The sequence below is a fragment of the Chlorocebus sabaeus genome, chromosome X (assembly GCF_047675955.1).
Source record: "Chlorocebus sabaeus isolate Y175 chromosome X, mChlSab1.0.hap1, whole genome shotgun sequence".
NCBI classification, from domain to species: Eukaryota; Metazoa; Chordata; class Mammalia; order Primates; family Cercopithecidae; genus Chlorocebus; species Chlorocebus sabaeus.
Window position 1 is genome coordinate 104,120,539 of NC_132933.1, and position 18,514 is coordinate 104,139,052.

The 18,514-nt window shown below is 47.2% G+C and overlaps 1 protein-coding gene across 2 annotated transcripts; it reads right to left on the reverse strand.

The window, feature by feature from the left end:
* Positions 1 to 5,977: 5,977 nt before the first annotated feature.
* On the reverse strand, positions 5,978 to 10,087 carry RBM3 (RNA binding motif protein 3). Of its 2 annotated transcripts, none has more exons than XM_007991595.3 (7): positions 9,978 to 10,087; positions 8,957 to 9,072; positions 8,573 to 8,679; positions 7,825 to 7,930; positions 7,640 to 7,736; positions 7,158 to 7,237; positions 5,978 to 6,799 (listed from the first exon to the last, which is right to left on the reverse strand). In XM_007991595.3, exons 2-6 carry the CDS (start codon positions 9,057 to 9,059, stop codon positions 7,177 to 7,179), a joined length of 474 nt encoding a protein of 157 aa, XP_007989786.1. In that variant the 5' UTR covers positions 9,060 to 9,072; positions 9,978 to 10,087; the 3' UTR covers positions 5,978 to 6,799; positions 7,158 to 7,176. The 2 variants fall into 2 exon arrangements, with proteins under 2 accessions (XP_007989786.1, XP_007989785.1); XM_007991594.3 differs by having other exon boundaries at positions 7,154 to 7,237.
* Positions 10,088 to 18,514: the final 8,427 nt, after the last annotated feature.

The window sequence follows — 18,514 nt, forward strand, 5'->3', positions numbered from 1 at the left end:
TTCTGATGCTCAGCAAAAGGATGGTCTTTCTGCCTGAGGAAGCCAGGGGGATCCTGAGGGCTGTCACTGGGGAGGGGAAGCAAGTAGGGTTCTAGAGCTAGTGTCTGGAAAATGTCAACTTTCTTTATTTTTAATTTTTATTTATTTAGTTTTTCTGAGACAGAGTTTCAAGCTGTCACCCAGGCTGGAATGCAGTGGCGTGATCTCAGCTCACTGCAACCTCCACCTCCCGGGTTCAAGCGATTCTCGTGCCTCAGCCTCCCGAGTAGCTGGGATTACAGGCACACACCACCACGCCTGGCTAATTTTTGTATTTTTAGTAGAGACGGGGTTTCACCATGTTGGCCAGGCTGGTCTCAAACTCCTGACCTGAGGTGATCCACCCACCTCGGTCTCCCAAAGTGTTGGGATTACAGGCGTGAGCCACCGCGCCCGGTCAAATATCAACTTTATTAATGAATGTCAGATATCGGGAAATAGAAGGTAGCAATTATAGAACAGGGCTTCTTGAGGCCCTTGGAGTAGAAACGCCTGTAACTAAGGAGAGGGCTGTGGGAGACACAGTGAGCCTGCAGAAAACACCTGAGGGTCTGCACTGCCCACACCAATGTGGAAGGGGAACAAACCACATCCCTGATAGCTTTCTTTTTCACTCTTTTAATGGAAAATTTCAAACTTACACAAAAGAATAGTATTGGTATAACGAACCTTCACAAAATCAAGTTTTAACAAGTTTAAGAAGAATGAAATCATATCAAGAGCCTTTCTGACCACAGTGGTATAAAAGTAGAAATCAATAAAAGGAGGAAAATCAGAACACTCACAAATATGTGGAAATTAAACAATACTATTCTGGCCGGGCACAGTGGCTCACGCCTGTAATTCCAGCACTTTGGGAGGCCAAGACAGGAAGATGTTTGTGCTTTGTTTTTTGTTTTTGTTTATTTGTTTTTCAGACGGAGTCTCACTCTGTCTGGAATGCAGTGGCGCTATCTCTGCTCACTGCAACCTCCGTCTGCCAGGTTCAAGTGATTCTCCTGCCTCAGCCTCCCAAGCAGCTGGGGTTACAGGTGCCTGCCACCATGCTCGGCTAATTTTTTGTATTTTTAGTAGAGACGGGGTTTCACCATGTTGGCCAGGCTGGTCTCAAACTCCTGACCTCAAGTGATTCGCCCACCTTGGTCTCCCAAAGTGTTATGATTACAGGCGTGAGCCACTGCACCCCGCCAGGAAGATCTCTTGAGGCCAGGAGTTCAACACCAGTCTTGGCAACATAGTGAGACCCTTGTCTCCACAAAAAATAAAACAATTAGCCAGGCATGGTGGTGTGTGCCTGTGGTCTCAGCTACTCGGGAGGCTGAGGTGGGAGGATCCCTAGAGCCCAGGAGGTGGAGGTTGCAGTGAGCTGTGATCTTGCCACTGCACTCCAGCCTGGGTGACAGAGCAAGACCCTGTCTCAAAAAAAAAAAAAAAAAAAAAAAAAAGAAAGAAAAGAAATAAAGATAAACAACCTAACTTTATACCTCAAGGCACTAGAAAAAGAATGAAGTTCAAAGTTAGCAGAAAGATGGAAATAACAAAATCAGAGCAAAAATAAATGAAATAGATGAAAAAAATAGAAAAGATTAATGACACTAAGAGTTGGTTTTTTGAAAACATAAACGAAGTAAATAAAATCAGAAACATTACAAGTGAAACCACAGAAATACAAAGGACCCGCCAGGCACAGTGGCTCACGCCTGTAATCCCAGCACCTTGAGAGGCTGAGGTGGGAGGATCACTTGAGGTCAGGAGTTCGAGACCAGCCTGGCCAACATGGCGAAACTCCATCTCTACTAAAAATACAAAAATTAGCCAGGCGTGGTGGTGTGTGCCTGTAATCCCAGCTATCCAGGAGGCTGAGGCAGGAAGGATCACTTAATTCTGGGAGGTTGAAGCTACAGTGAGCCGTGACTGTGCCACTGCACTCCAACCTGGGTGACAGAGTGAGACCCTATCTCAAATAATAATAAGCCTACTAAAGACTACTATGAACAACTGATACACAAATTGGATAACCTAGAAAAAATGGACACACTCCTAGAAATATACACTCTACCGACTCAAGAATAGAAAATCTGAACAGACTGATAACAAGTAAGCAGACTGGATCATTCATCAAAAATCTCCCAACAAAGAAAAGCCTAGGACCAAGATGGTTTCAGTGATATCTGCCAAGTATTTCAAGAAGGAATACCAATCCTTCATAAATTCTTTCAAAAAATTGAAGAGGAGGGCCAGGAGCAGTGGCTCACACCTGTAATCCCAGCACTTTGGGAGGCCAAACTGGGCAGATCACCTGAGGTTAGGAGTTCAAGACCAACCTGGCCAACATGGTGAAAACCCATCTCTACTGAAAATACAAAAATTAACCGGGCATGGTGGTGGGTGCCTGTAATTCCAGCTACTCAGGAGGCTTAGGCATGGGTGATGCATCCCTGTAATTCCAGCTACTCTGGAGGCTGAGGTGGGGGCATTGCTTAAGCCTGGGAAGTCGAGGCTGGAGTGAGCCGAGATCACGCCACTGCACTCTAGTCTGGGTGACAGAGCAAGATGTCATCTCAAAAAAAAAAAAAAAAAAAAAAGTGGCCGGCGCCTGTAGTCCCAGCTACTCGGGAGGCTGAGGCAGGAGAATGGCGTGAACCCGGGAGGCGGAGCTTGCAGTGAGCTGGGATCCGGCCACTGCACTCCAGCCTGGGCGACAGAGCGAGACTCCGTCTCAAAAAAAAAAAAAAAAAAACAAAAAAACGAATCGACTCTTTCACAGCATATTACAAATGTTTATTAAGAATAACGGCATGAACTGCTTTTAACAATTTAGAAAAGAACAATTTAGAAAAGACCGCGTCGCCCGGCCCACAGATCCAGGGCACGTCCTCTAAGTAAACACAAATATTTTTGTAGTGAACTGTATGCATATTCCCACTGAGTAAAGGTGTAAGAAGCCTCAGGTCAGGTCTTACCATCAAACTTGAAAACACTTGGAATGCAGCTGGGCAGGGACTTGGGCAGGTTTTGTCTTGATAAGCAGGTAAGAATGGCAGAACACTGGCTGTCAATGTTTTTTTTTTTATACACCTGAAGTATTCACAGCAACTTATTTTAAAAACCTTTTTAAAAGTTCTACACCTTCACCCTGCCAACTCCCCAATCCAGAACATGGAACAAGAGTGTGGAGCTGTTTGATGAACTTGGTCTGCTCTTAAAATTTTTTTTTTTTTTTGAGACCGAGTCTCGCTCTGTCGCCCAGGCTGGAGGGCAGTGGTGCAATCTCGGCTCACTGCAAGCTCCGCCTCCCGGTTTCACGCCATTCTCCTGCCTCAGCCTCCCGAGTAGCTGGGACTACAGGCGCCCGCCACTGCGCCCGGCTAGTTTTTTGTATTTTTAGTAGAGACGGGGTTTCACCGTGTTAGCCAGGATGTTCTCGATCTCCTGACTTCGTGATCCGCCCGTCTCGGCCTCCCAAAGTGCTGGGATTACAGTTGTGAGACACCACACCTGGCCTGTTCTTAACATTTTACATTTAATACTCTTAGCCCCTAGGTCAGGCGCGGTGGCTCACACCTGTCATCTCAGCACTTTTGAAGGCTGAGGTGGGAGGATCACTTGAGGTCAGGAGTTCGGGACCAGCCTGGTCAACATGGTGAAACCCCATCTCCACTAATACAAAAATTAGTTGGGCATGGTGGCAGGCACCTGTAATCCCAGCTACTTGGGAGACTGAGGCGTGAGAATTGCTTTAACCCGGGAGGCGTAAGTTACAGTGAGCTGAGATTGCGCCACTGTACTCCAGCCTAGGAGACAGTGAGATCCTGTCTCAAAAAACAACACTCCTAACCCGTGTGAGGTGGGTGGTTATTTCCATTTTATGGATGTTTGAAACTGAGGCAGAGATTAGGAAGCAAGGATCTGCAGTGATTTCTGCCTAGGTGGGTTAGGAGGGGTGGGGCTTAGGACTTGAAAGCCTAATTGAAAACCAAAAGCCAATCTCTTTATTCTGGACCTTGACAAGAGATCTGGTGAATGGTTTAGATTTTTGGTACAGACAAGTTCCAGGGCTTGAAAGTGAAAGTAGTCACAGGCCATGTGTTTGGTCTTTGCAGGTCTTGGGATACATGTTCTCAAGGTACCTTGAGTGTTTGGGGGGTTTCTAGCTTCAGTGGGTTCTTGACAGATGTACATTAGTTGGATGCTGAGGTCAAACCAAAGTAGACCAAGGGTGGTGGGGGGTTGACCTCAAATCTGGAACTTTATTCATCAGGGACTATGGCACTATAGAAAACCGTGGGCTCTCTTCCTTAGAGCAGATAGACAGCCAGAGACTGGGACTCCCTGGGCTGGATGGTCAGAAAGCACACTGTAAACACAGCAGCGCAGAGCAGGTTGAGAGCTGTTTACAAATAAATTTTGGTCTTTATTGATTTCACTTAGGGGGTCATTTTGTTGCAGGAATATTACTAATTATGGATCCTACCTCAGCTGACACTGGAGGTGAGAGGTACATTGCTGTCCTGAGAGGTGGGGAGCAGAGGACCCCCTCCAATCCCCCGACCTAGAAGGCATTCACAGTCCTCCTGCCAATTCTCACTACCTTAGCTCCCCAAAGGCCCAGAATAGGATGCCTCCTCAGACCAAGTATCCACCTGGTGGGCTTAGCCACAATGCCCCACAGCCTGGACCTGGTTTAGTGGGTGAGGTGGAAGTTCCCGAGTCTCCATCCACCTGCCAAAGCAAATTCATGACTGGGTTACAGGAAAAAGGGATATTGGGGCCTGTCCCAACTAGCTGGGAAACTCGCCAGGCCTCCAGGACTGAGACTCACAATACAACACACCAGCAAGGGAATAGGCAGCTCAGGACAATAATGTCCTGGAGTTTGCGACCTGGTGGTAACTTGGCTCAGTATTAGCCAGGTGAAAGCCATGAACAGATTTCTCTGTTCCAAACTAGAACAAATGGAGGGATAACGCCTATGGGGCCTCAATACAGCCACTAGAAAGAATCATAACTAAAGGGAGCAGAACTGAGGAACTAAGACCAGCTAGAATTACAAAATCACCAACTTACCACCCAAGACACACACACACCAAAAAAGATCAAATCTCCGTGACTGAAAGCTTTGCCAACTCTTCTCAGTGGCTTTATATGCCAATTAATCTAACCCTCCCCAGAAAATGTAAAATGGCATGAGGCTGAAGTAAAATGACTCACCCAAAGTCAAATACTTGGGAAGTAGAAGAGCCCCACATAAATCTTGGTATATGAGCTCTTAGCATTCTGTTTTCAAACCAGGCCTCTCTCATGGCCCTCATACACAAAGATGAGCCCAGTGCACCTCTCCCCAACCCCCATCATTTCAGGGGAAGGAATAAACTGGTACCACTATTTATGATAGGGATTACCTCACGCCATGAGATCAGGTGCTTATGGTCTCAGAACAATCCTGTGAGGACAGTGCCCATCTAACGCTCAAGAGAGGCTAGGGAGATTCAAGCCCAATGATTAGACAATGGGACTAAGGTAAGAGACCAGCTTAGGAAACCCAATTCCAGCCGGCCTCAGGCCTCAACGTACACCTAACCCCCTTGCAGTCCCTGCCCACCCATCAACCAAATATTCTCCAAGCCTCCCTCTCACTGATGTGCCCCCATTATTTTTTGAGACGGAGTCTTGTTCTGTCACCCAGGCTGGAGTGCAATGGCACAATCTCAGCTCACTGCAACCTCCACCTCCTGGGTTCAAGCAATTCTCCTGCCTCAGCCTCCTGAGTAGCTGGGATTACATGCACCCACCACCACGCCCTGCTTTTGTATTTTTAGTAGAGACGGGGGTTTCACCATGTTAGCCAAGCTGGTCTCAAACTCCTGACCTCAGGTGATCCGCCCACCTCTGCCCCCATTTTTAATTTGGAAAGTGGGCTGAGTAAGAAAAAAGCAGGTTTTCAGGTTTCATCTTTTTAATAAGCTCTGTGAAAGACATCCAAAGCACTGTATGAGACACAACAGAATATTTTTTCTTCCAGTATTAAAAAAAAAAGACATTTGCAAACATTTTAAAGCAACTCTTCTATATAATCAGTCTGATTATCTGAATTAGAAAATACCCCTGGATAATCATGTTATTGATACACTTTTCTTTTTTTTTTGAGATGGAGTCTCCCTCTGTTGCCCAGGCTGGAGTACAGTGGTGCGATCTCGGCTCACTGCAACCTCCGCCTCTGGGGTTCCAGCGATTCTCCTGCCTCAGCCTCCCGAGTAGCTGGGATTACAGGTGTATGCCACCACGCAGGACTAATTTTTTAATTTTTAGTACAGATGGGGTTTCACCATGTTGGTCAGGCTGGCTTGATGCACATTTCTTATAGGTACGTTTGGAAATTGCTTCCTAACCACAATAAACACTGTGTACAGGTTTTTAAAATGTCCTGGATACACATTAATTTTCTGAAACCAGTCTGGCCAAACTTGCCAGAATCAATTATTGCTAGCTCCAATAATCCTGAGAGGTCTAACTAAAAAACTGGTAAAAAGAAAAATACTCAGGCTCTACAAATGTTCCATAATTTGTCTTTAAATAGGCAGAAAAAAAACATTTTTAAAAAGATGGAACTGTTAAAGATCTTTAACTACCTTGGCAGGTCAATTTAAAAACAAAAGGTTGATATGCTATAAAATAAGATGCTTCAGTGCAGCTCCAAAAACCTTTATAAATACAGCCATTTGGAAGGACGATCCTGGATCAGAAATTATTCCTTGTGTATCTGAGAACAGCAAGAGGGGGAGAATTGTGATGTCACGAAGGAACAGCTGACAACATGCTCACCTCCTAGAGCTGATGCAGATGCTGAGGGTTGGACAACAGGGACACCCCTTCATTTCCTCCATCCCACACAAGACTAGAGGATTATAGGAGATGGGTTTTCAGATCCCACCCCCTAGCAAACGTGCTCTGACATGCACCTGAGAGCAAGGAAAGCCTAGGAATGGTGTCTGGTAGGTTGGCTGGATGAGGTATGAGGGCAGCAGAAATGCAGAGCAGTCTTGCCAGAAAAGGTGAGACAGTCATGACAGAGTGTGACAAACAGGTTTACTCAATGTCGATATCCAAGTCTCACCTACATTATGTGCATGTCTCATTTCAGTTGTCATAATTGTCTCTGTAATTTCCTCCTGAGTAGCGGTCATAACCACCCTGGTTTCTGGGGGAAAAAAAAAACAACACACACACACAAAGTTTTCTGGGACTGCATTATACACCACTGTCATTAATTATATGGGTCATGTTTTATAGTATGTGTCATAACATAAACCTTAAATATCAAAAACACGATGTGTTAAGCATGAGTATCATAGTAAACAGTTTTATGGCATACAATGTACATGCAGTATTTAAATCATAATACACGTTAAAGCAATATAGTTATACAACCCACGCAGCACAACATATGTATACTTTACCATGTTACAACCATATGACCACACAATTAACTTAAAAGGCACACATTAGTAACAGCAAGATGTGGTATGCATGAAAACCCAGGCGCTGAGTTCTTAAGGAGAGGGAATCAATAGCAGAACATCCCAGCCCCTTGGCTACCCACCTGCCATTATAGTCTCTGGAACGTCCATATCCATATCCATACCCTCCAGGTCTACTGTCATAATACCTGCCACTCCCATAGCCCTGGTCCCCACCACCTAGAACAGAAAAATATTTAAATGGCAGTTGTTCTCACCTAGGCAACTCTCCCTCTCACCCCATGATCAAAACTATCACTGCACTCACCTCTAGAGTAGCTGCGACCACGCCCATGGGCCCCAAAGCCACCTCCTCTGGTTCCCCGAGCAGACTTGCCTGCATGATCCACACGGATCTGACGACCATCCAGGGACTAAGTGTGGGAGACACAAGGAGGATGGGTTGGCAGTCAGGGCAGTGGTGAGGGAAGAGCAGGCAAGGGCAAGTGGGCAAAAGAGGCCAAAAATTCCTGCTGGGCACCAGGTTCTGGGTGCCATGTTCCAGAATAAGCTCCTTTACCCCAGAATGGTTTCATCAGGAGCTATAGAATCCCACACAAAATGACCTGAACGCACCATGTTCCCCTTGCTACTACTTACATCTTGACTGAACTCAGGCTGAGTTCTCCTCCCCACTCCTCTAAGCTGCCCGACTATCAGGGCTAGACAGACACCTCTCTTGGTTTGAGGCTTCAGAGTCCATGTCAGAAGACTCACGAGGTCCTCTCCGGGCCAGGCCCACAGGTCTGCAGACTCTACTACCTAAGCCCAAGGCAGGTCAACCATCCACAGGTGGCTTCTCGGCCTCATGCAGGACCAGTCGTCGCCTCCCAGGCGGCCAGGCTCTGTCTGCCGCTGCCCTCCACCCCCTAGAACAAAAGGCAGTCATGCTCCTGTGAGTGGGCACTGCGGGGCTTGGTGGCCACGCTGCCCCGAGCAGACACAGAAGGAAAAACAAAAAGAATGAAGGAAGCCGCAGATGGGGACAAGGTCCCTCTGCAGATAGGAGGCCCCACCTCTCCGTTCATGGCTCTCATGGCAACTGAAGCATGCTCTGGGTTGGTGAAGGTGATGAAACCAAAACCCCTGGACCGCTGAGTCTCCCGGTCCTTGACAACGACCACTGTGAGAGAGAGAGAAGGAGGAGCGATGTGCACCAGTCAGCACCACAAAGGTTAAGTAGCAAAGGGTGGTCCGAAAAGGAGATGGCGGTAGGTAGGGAAAACGGAGCCCTCCACCAATCCCGAAGACGGTTCCCCTCATCCTTAGTGGACACCATAGGCTTAAGAAGAAAAAGAACATGGAAGCGTGGCTCCTAACTTTTCGGTTAATACTCCTTGAAATGCAAGGATCCCAGACTTTCTCTCACCAACCCCCATTGAGAGTCTGGCCCCTCTCACCCTCAGAGATAGGTCCGAAACTGCTGAAGTGGTCTTCCAGCGCTTGCTCGTCAGTGTTAAAGTTGAGCCCTCCCACGAAAAGCTTTCCTTCTTCAGAGGACATGGCAGTTCAAGTCCTGTGGGAAGAACATGAAGAATGGTGGCAGGAAGGAGGAACAAAATGGAGACGTGAGAAAACAGCAAGAGAGAAGGCGGAGAGAAGTACAGAAAATAAGAAAGAGGAACAAAATGGCTGGGCGCGGTGGGTCACGCCTGTAATCCCAGCACTTTGGGAGGCCGAGGCGGGCGGATCACGAGGTCAGGAGACTGAGACCATCCTGGCTAACATGGTGACAGCCCGTCTCTACTAAAAATACAAAAAATTAGCCGGGCGTGGTGGCAGGCGCCTGTAGCCCCAGCTACTCCGGAGGTTGAGGCAGGAGAATGGCGTGAACCCAGGAGGCAGAGCTTGCAGTGAGCCGAGATCGTGCCACTGCACTCCAGCATGGGTGACGGAGCGAGACTCCGTTTCAAAAAAAAAGAAGGGGGGGGGAGGGGAACAAAACATGGGTAACTACAGAGAAGCCGGGAAAGAAGGCCAATAAGGTAGTAATCTGCGGAGCTGGCTCAGCGCAGCCACCATTAGGGGGCCACCATTGCGCATGCTCACACATCCACAGCCGCCACGCCCGTCATTTTGTGTCACTGCGCAAGCCCAGAACATCCTTGCGTTCCCTCGACGCCGGCAGAACAAGATGGCGGCGGCCACGTGGGATAAGGAAAGCAAGTGTCGGCTGTCGCGTAGTCACTGCCACCACCGACGCCACCCAGTACCTCCCGAGGGGCCTCACACTCAGATACAGCGCGCTGGCCTCCCACCAACCGAAATGTTCACCTCCGAGCACGGGACCCGCCCGCCCCAGAGAAAGCCAAGCCTACGTGTCAGCGGCCATTACTCTTCCCACTCACTATCCCCCGGTCTCGGCCGGCGCGGCGCGTGTGTGGCGAGGAGCCGCCGTTCCGCAGGCCATACGCAACTTACCTGGAAATTAAAACGTAAAAAACCCGGAGAGACGGCGAGCTCGGAGGAGCACAGAAAACAAGGACTGGTCTGCGCGGGAAGACGATTGATAAAGAGTACGTAGCAAGAACGTCCCGGAACGTTCCCCTTGCGCGTCCCGGCGTGCGTGCTGATTGGCTGAGGCTAGCAGGGGAGGAGTGGCGGGGGAGAGGAAGGGACTGCAAAGTGAAGGGAGCAGTATTCTCTGCGAAATGGGGTGTTTCCGGAAATGGGGTCGACTTTTGCACAGATGGTGCACCCTAAACGTCAGCATCCCCCCCACAACCGCCTGAGCTGCCTTGATCCCTTTCACACAGGAACCTTCTCACTCTCATACTACTTGCCGTCCCTGACATCATCCTCCCGTCCTTGCCATCGTTTCCCCCGCTGGATCTGATGTCTTCCTCACCATCGCAATCGTCTTCCTCTAGGTCCCTGCCATTCTCTGATGTCAACCTCCTTCACCTTCTAGTTCTTTAATCTCGTACCCTTTAAAGGCCCGACATTTTATCCCCCACGTCACTGATGTCATCACCCTTCACAGTCCGTGATGTCAGACCGTACGTTTTAAGGTTTGACCCTGACTCCTACTCTTTCTCTGTGCTCAACATCTAGCCGCCTGTCATGCGACGTTTTTCCCTGGCGTCATTCCTTCTCATCTCTGACTTCAGCCCTCACCCTTGTCTGACTGCCCCCGTGAAGCCAGCCCCTTAATTTTCCCACCAATAGACTGCCTGAGATGGCTTTTACAAAACAGGATGCTGGCCCGGTGCGGTGGCTCACGCCTGTAATCCCAGCACTTTGGGAGGCTGAAACGGGCGGATCACGAGGTCAGGAGTTCCAGACCAGCCTGGCCAACATGGTGAAACCCCGTCTCTACTAAAAATACAAAAAAACCCCAAAAAACAAAAAACAAACAAAAAAAGCCGGGTGTGGTGGCACGCGCCTGTACTCCCACCTACTCGGGAGGCTGAGGCGGGAAAATCGCTGGAACCCGGGAGGTGGAGGTTGCAGAGAGCCGAGACCACACCATTGCACTCCAGCCTCGGTGAAAACAAAACAAAACAGGATGCTGCGATCTTCAGAGGTTGTAAATCCCAGTCCTTAGAACAATTTTTGCTCTCTTCGAAAGTAACTGAGCCGTTGCCGGGCGTGGTGGCGCACGCCTGTAATCCCAGCACTTTGGGAGCCCAAGGCAGGCAGATCACAAGGTCAGGAGTTTGAGACCACCCTGGCCAATATGGTGAAACCCTGTCTCTACTAATACAAAATAATAATAATAATAATAATTAGCCGGGCGTGGTGGTAGACACTTGTAGTCCCAGCTACTCGGGAGGCTGAGGCAGGATAATCACTTGAACCCGGGAGGCAGAGGTTGCAGTGAGCTGAGATCATGCCACTGCACTCCAGCTTGGGCAACAGAGCGAGACTCTGTCTCAAAAAAAAAAAAGTAACAGCCCTTTATTCACAGAAGGGACTTTCGCAATACACAATAGACTTATCCCAAACAAGTAGTGTCTGAGCCCACTGTTCACAATTTGGTCTTCAGTGTCTTGGCCACTTTTACAATAAATGGATTTGACAGATTTTTCATTTCTGAATGCCACATCATTGAAGAATAGGTTTGCCCTCAGATGCTAAATTTCTTATCGATAGAATGAATTTGCCCAACACAGACCAAATTTGCTAACATACAGAATACAGTACATCCATATTCCTGTTGGGGTAATTCCCATATTTATCTTCCTGTTGATTGTCAGGGATTCCTCACATAGTCTCATTATTAATCCCTTAGGTGTTGGAAATAGCCTCTCCAGCTCTGGCATTTGTGTTATTAACTTTGTAAACGGTAAACTTAGTTGAATAAAGATCCATAATTTTGATATAATCATTTTTTCTCCCTATGGTCTGTGGTTTTTTTTTTTTGAGACGGAGTCTTGCTCTGTCGTTCAGGCTGGAGTGCAGTGACGCAATCGCAGCTCACTGCAACCTCTGCCTCCCAGGTTCAAGTGATTCTCCTGCCTTAGCCTTCTGAGTAGCTGGGATTACAGGCGTGCACCACTATGCCCAGCTAATTTTTCCATTTTTAGTAGAGACAAGGTTTCACCATGTTGGTCAGGCTGGTCTCAAACTCCTGACTTCATGATCCGCCTGCCTCGGCTTCCCAAAGTGCTGGGATTACAGGCGTGAGCTGCCACGCCCGGCCTGGTCTGTGTTTTTAAAGAAATAATTTTAAAGAGTTTCGCTCTTGTTGCCCAGGCTGGAGTACAATGGCACTATCTCGGTTCACTGCAACCTCCACCTCCTGGGTTCAAGCGATTCTCCTGCCTCAGCCTGCTGAGTAGCTAGGATTACAGGCATGTGCCACCATGCCTGGCGAATTTTTGCATTTTTAGTAGAGACAGGTTTTCGCCATGTTGGCCAGGCTGGTCTTGAACTCCTGGCCTCAAGTGATTCGCCCGCCTCGGCCTCCCAAATTGCTAAGATTACAGGCATGAGCCACCGCGCCTGGCCACATTTAGGTCTTTAATTCATGTGGAGTCCGTCCTTGTATATGGTGTGAGATAGAGCTACAATTTTATTTTTCTCTATGTGATGAGCCAGATGCCCCATCACCATCTATTACGCAATCTGTCCCATCCCTGTGTGTTTGTTACCATCTCTATCATATATTAAGTTCCATAGATATATGGGTCTGTCTCTGAGGTGGTCTGTTGCTGGTTTTGTTGTTGTTGTTTTTAAGAAATGAGCCCTGGCTGGCTCCTGGCCTCAAGCATTCTCCCCAACTCAGCCTCTTGAGTCACTGGGATTACAGGTGAGGACTATCGTACCTGACTTCTGAGTTGTTTTTTTTTGTTTGTTTTTGTTTTTTGACAGAGTCTCACTCTGTCGCCAGGCTGGAGTGCAGTGGCATGATCTCGGCCCACTGCCACCTCTGCCTCCCGGGTTCAAGTGATTTTCCTGCCTCAGCCTCCTGAGTAGCTGGGATTACAGGTGCGCGCAACCACGCCCAGCTAATTTTTGTATTTTTAGTAGGGATGGGGTCTCACCATGTTGACCAGGATGGTCTTGATCTCTTGACCTCGTGATCCGCCCACCTCCGCCTCCCAGAGTGCTGGAATTACAGGCGTGAGCCACCGTGCCTGGCCCTGAGCTGTTTTTTCTCTTTTTTTTTTTTTGAGATGGAGTCTCTCTCTGTTGCCCAGGCTGGAGTGCAGTGGCCTGATCTCAGCTCACTGCAAGCTCTGCCTCCCAAGTTCACGCCATGCTCCTGCCTCAGCCTCCTGAGTAGCTGGGACTACAGGTGCCTACCACCACGCCCGGCTAATTTTTTTGTATTTTTTAGCAGAGATGGGATTTCACCGTGTTAGCCAGGATGGTCTCCATCTCCTGACCTTGTGATCCGCCTACCTTGGCCTCCCAAAGTGCTGGGATTACAGGCGTGAGCCACCGCGCCTGGCTTTCTCTTCTAAATAGGTCTACTTCTTAGCTCTTGGGCCAATATAGGTTTTTTTTTTTCTTTTTTTTTTTTTTTTTTTTTTCCTTTTATTACTAACGCCTTTAGTATGTCTTAATATCTAGTGGGCAAATCCCCATCATAACTCTTTCTTTGAAGGCTGTCTTAGCTGCCCATGATTCATTAGTATTCTAAATTCTAATATAAGTGTATTACAGTTCTAAAAAAAAGAAGTAATGAGGCCAGGCATGGTGGCTCACGCCTAAATCCCAGCTACTTGGGAGGCTGAGGCAGGAGGATCGCTTGAACCCAGGAACTGGAGCCTGCCGTGAGCTATGATCGTGCCACTGCACGCCAGCCTGGGCAACGAAGTGAGACCCTGTTTCAAAACAACAACAAAAAGTAATGGAAGTTTTATTGAGATTGCATTGAATTTTTACATTTTGGGAGAAACAATGTCTTTTTTTTTTTTTTTTTTTTGAGATGGAGTTTTGCTCATGTTGTTCAGGCTGGAGTGCAATGGCACGATCTCAGCTCACCGCAACCTCCGCCTCCCGGGTTCAAGCAGTTCTCCTGCTTCAGCATCCCGGGTAGCTGGAACTACAGGCACCCACCATCATGTCCGGCTAATTTTGTATTTTTAGTAGAGACGGGGTTTCTCTATGTTGGTCAGGCTAGTCTCGAACTCCCGACCTCAGGTGATCCACCCACCTCGGCCTCCCAAAGTGCTGGGATTACAGGTGTGAGCCACCGTGCCCGGCCAAAATAACATCTTAATAATATTAACTGTGGAGGCTTTAAGATATGGTCACACTCTGATACTGCACTTGTCAGGAGTTGGAGCCTAACTCCCTTCCAGTTGCATGTGTGCTGGACTTAGTGACTCAATTGTAAAGCACAGAATGAGGTGGAAGTGATAGTGTGTCATTTCCAAGACCAGGTTGTAAAAGGCACATCTGCTTCCTGCTGTCACGCAGATTGCTCACTCTGTGGGACATTAGCTGGTATGTCATGAGCAGCCCTGTGGAGGGATCCAGGTGGCAAGAAAGTAAGGCCTCTTGCCAAAAGCCATGTGAGCAAGCCTTCTTAAAGGTGGATCCCAGCCTTCAGATAACTGCATTCCTGGCCAACATCCTGATTGCAGCCTCATGAGCAGCTCTGAGTCAGAACCACCCAGTTAAGCCACTCTCAGAATCCTGACTCTCCGAAACCGTGTGAGATAATAAATGTTTATTGTTTTAAGCCACTAAGTTTTGGGATAATTTGTTAAAAATAACTTACATATTACCAAAATCTTTCCAGCAAAGATCATGAAATGTCTCTCTTTTATTCAGATCGATTTCTATTGTTAGACTTTAAATTCTTTAAAATAGAGGTCTTCTGCATTAAATTCATTCCTACTTTTTTTTTTTTGTTGGTTGTTGCTGCTATACAGAAATGCTTTTGATTTTTACAGGTTGATGTTGATTTTGTATTGGGAAACCTTGCTGAACTCTTTTTTTTTTTTTTTTTTTTTTGAGATGGAGTTTTGTTATTGTTGCCCAGGCTGAAGTGCAGTGGCGTGATCTTGGCTCACTGCAAACTCCACCTGCCGGGTTCCAAGTGATTCTCCTGCCTCAGCCTCCTGAGTAGCTGGGATTACAGGCATGTGCCACCACGCCTAGCTAATTTTTTGTATTTTTAGTAGAGATGGGGTTTCATCATGTTGGCCAGGCTGGTCTCGAACTCCTGACCTCAGGTGATTCACCCACCTCAGCCTCCCAAAGTGCAGGGATTATAGGCATGTGCTACTACGCCTGGCCGCTGAACTCTCTTATTAGTCCTATTAGTTATTTTTGTCATTCTGTTGGGTTTTTTTTTTTTTTTTTTTTTTTTGAGACAGAGTCTGCTCTGTCGCCCAGGCTGGAGTGCAGTAGCCGGATCTCAGCTCACTGCAAGCTCCGCCTTCCGGGTTTACGCCATTCTCCTGCCTCAGCCTCCCGAGTAGCTGGGACTACAGGCGCCCGCCACCTCGCCCGGCTAGTTTTATTGTATTTTTTAGTAGAGACGGGGGTTTCACCGTGTTGACCAGAATGGTCTCGATCTCCTGACCTCGTGATCCGCCCGTCTCGACCTCCCAAAGTGCTGGGATTACAGGCTTGAGCCACCACGCCCGGCCTTTTTTTTTTTTTTGAGACGCTCTGTCACCCAGGCTGGAGTGCAGTGGTGCAGTCTCCACTCACTGCAAGCTTGGCCTCCCGCCATTCTCCTGCCTCAGCCTCCCGAGTAGCTGGGACTACAGGCGCCCGCCACCACACCCGACTAATTTTTTGTATTTTTAGTAGAGATGGGGTTTCACCATGTTAGTCAGGATGGTCTTGATCTCCTGACCTTGTGATCTGCCCACCTCGGCCTCCCAAAGTGCTGGCATTACAGGTGTGAGCCACCACGCCTGGCTCTGTTGGTTCTTTAAGGTAGTCACTCATATCATTTGCAACTGAGTTTTATCAATTCCTTCTACAATGTATACCTCATTTCTTTTTCCTTATAGCATTAGCTGGTTTTATATTAAAGAGTAGTAAATCCTTGCCTTGTTCCTGATCTTAAAGGGAAATGCATTTAAAAATTCTCTATTGGCCAGGTTTGGTGGCTCACGCTTGTAATCCCAGCACTTTGGGAGGCCAAGGCCAGTGAATCACCTGAGGTCAAGAGTTTTAGACCAGCCTGGCCAACATAGTGAAACCCAGCCTCTACTAAAAATACAAAAATTAGCTGGGTGTGGTGGCGGGCGCCTGTACTCCCAGCTACTTGGGAGGCTGAGGCAAGAGAATTGCTTGAACCCGGGAGGTAGAGGTTGCAGTGAGCCAAGATCGTGCCATTGCACTCTAGCCTGGGCAACAAGAGTGAGATTCCATCTCAAAAAAAAAAAAATTCCCTATTAAGCATTTTTGCTGTAAGATTTTGCTATGTATGAAGTTAAAGAAGTTTTCTTCTACTTCTGTTTGCAAAGAGTTATTTATTTTTTTCTTGTAGAGATGGGGTTTTGCCACGTTGCCCAGGTTGGTCTCAAACTCCTGGGCTCAAGTGATCCACCTGTCTCAGCTTCCTAAACTATGGGGATTACAGGCATGAGCCACCATGCCCAGCACCCTTTTAAATATCATAAACAGGCACTGAACCTTATCAAATCCTTCTCTGATTTGAGATTCTCAGCTCACTGCAACCTCCGCCTCCCAGGTTCAAGCGATTCTCCTGCCTCAGCCTCCTGAGTAGGTGGGATTACAGGCACCTGCCACCACACCCAGCTAATTTTTGTATTTTTAGTAGAGACGGGGTTTCACTGTGTTGGCCAGGCTGGTTTCGAACTCCTGACCTCGTAATCCACCTGCCTCAGCCTCCCAAAGTGCTGGCATTACAAGTGTGAGCCACCACGCCCAGCCTGCACTCACTAATTTTCTAATTTGGATCAATCGTATTCCCGGGATAAACCCTACTTACGATTTAAAACAAAATGCACTATTGAATTCAGGTAGCTAATATTTTATTAGAATTTTTGCATCTATATTCATAAGTCCAGTGGGTCTATAACTTTATTGTTTAGTATTTTCTTTATGTGGTTTTAGAATCAAGACTATTTTAGCCTCATAAAATGAGGTATACAGCTTTTTCTCTTTTCCTATTTTCTGGAACAATTTGTATAAGATGGGAATTACAGTTCCTTGAAAGTTTGATAGAACTACAATCTGCAAAACCATCTGGGGCTGGGCCTGAGGCTCTTTATTACAATAAGATGGGGAATCTTTGATTATCATTTCAATTTTTCCTAAAATTTATTGTTACATTCAAGTTATATTCAAGCTTTCTATTTCTTTTTGCATTCATTTAACCACATTTTAATGTTTCCCGAAATTTTTGCTTTTCATCTGTGTTTTCAAGTGTATTAGCTTACGATTTGTAGCCTTTTTGTATCTGTAATTTTCCTTTGTTACGCATTTTGCATTGTGTTGTTTTAAATCAGTCTCGAGAAAGGTCTATCATCATTAATTATTTTCAAAGTACCAGCTTTTTTTTTTTTTTTTTAGATGAAGTCTCGCTTTGTCACCCAGGCTGGAGTGCAATCTCAGCTCACTACAACCTCTGCCTCCCAGGTTCAAGTGATTCTCCTGCCTCAGCCTCCCAAGTAGCTGGGATTACAGGTATGCACCACCACACCTGGCTAATTTTATATTTTTGTTTCTCCATGTTGGTCAGGCTGGTCTTGAACTCCTGACCTCAGGTGATCTGCCCACCTTGGCCTCCCAAAATACTGAGATTACAGGCGTGAGCCACTGCACACAGCTAATTTTTTTTGTATTTTTAGTAGAGATGGGGTTTCACCATGTTGACTAGGCTGGTCTCAAACTCCTGACCTTCAAGTGATCTGCCTGCCTTGGCCTCTGAAAGCACTGGGATTACAGGCCTGAGCCACTGCGCCTGTTTTTTTCTTTACTTTTCTTCTTTTTTTTTTTTAGTTTTTTATTTATTTATTTTTGAGATGGAGTCTTACTCTGTCACCCAGGCTGGCGTGCAGTGGCACAATCTTGGCTCACTGCAACCTCCGCCTTCCAGGTTCAAGCAATTCTCCTGCCTCAGCCTCCTGAGTAGCTGGGACTACAGGCATGCACCACCATGCCTGGTTAATTGTTACATTTTTAGTAGAGACGGGGTTTCATATGTTGGCCAGGCTGGTCTCGAACTTCTGGCCTCTAGTGATATGCCTGCCTTGGCCTCCCAAAGTGCTGGGATTACAGGTGTGAGCCACTGCACCTGGCCTATTCTGTTAATCTTTATTATTACTTAACAATTCTCTATTGTATCTTTTTCCTTCATTATATTATTTCCTCCACGACTCAATCCTTCGGGTTTGTTCCTCTGCTTTTTTATCAACTGTTTTTCTTTTTGAGAGTCTCCATCTCTGTCACCCAGGCTGGAATGCAGTGGCACAATCTCAGCTCACTGCAACCTCCGCCTCTTGGATTCAGGCGCTTCTCCTGCCTCAGCCTCCTGAGTAGCTGGGTTTATAGGCACATGCCACCATTCTAGG

Coding starts and splice junctions, on each gene's coding strand:
- RBM3 (XM_007991595.3), bottom strand. CDS start 9,059: ATGTCCTCTGAAGAAGGAAAGCTTTTCGTGGGAGGGCTCAACTTTAAC. Junction 7,931..8,572: donor TGAGAGCCATGAACGGAGAG/GTGGGGCCTCCT, acceptor TCCCACACTTAG/TCCCTGGATGGTCGTCAGAT. Junction 7,737..7,824: donor TGGTCGCAGCTACTCTAGAG/GTGAGTGCAGTG, acceptor TTTCTGTTCTAG/GTGGTGGGGACCAGGGCTAT.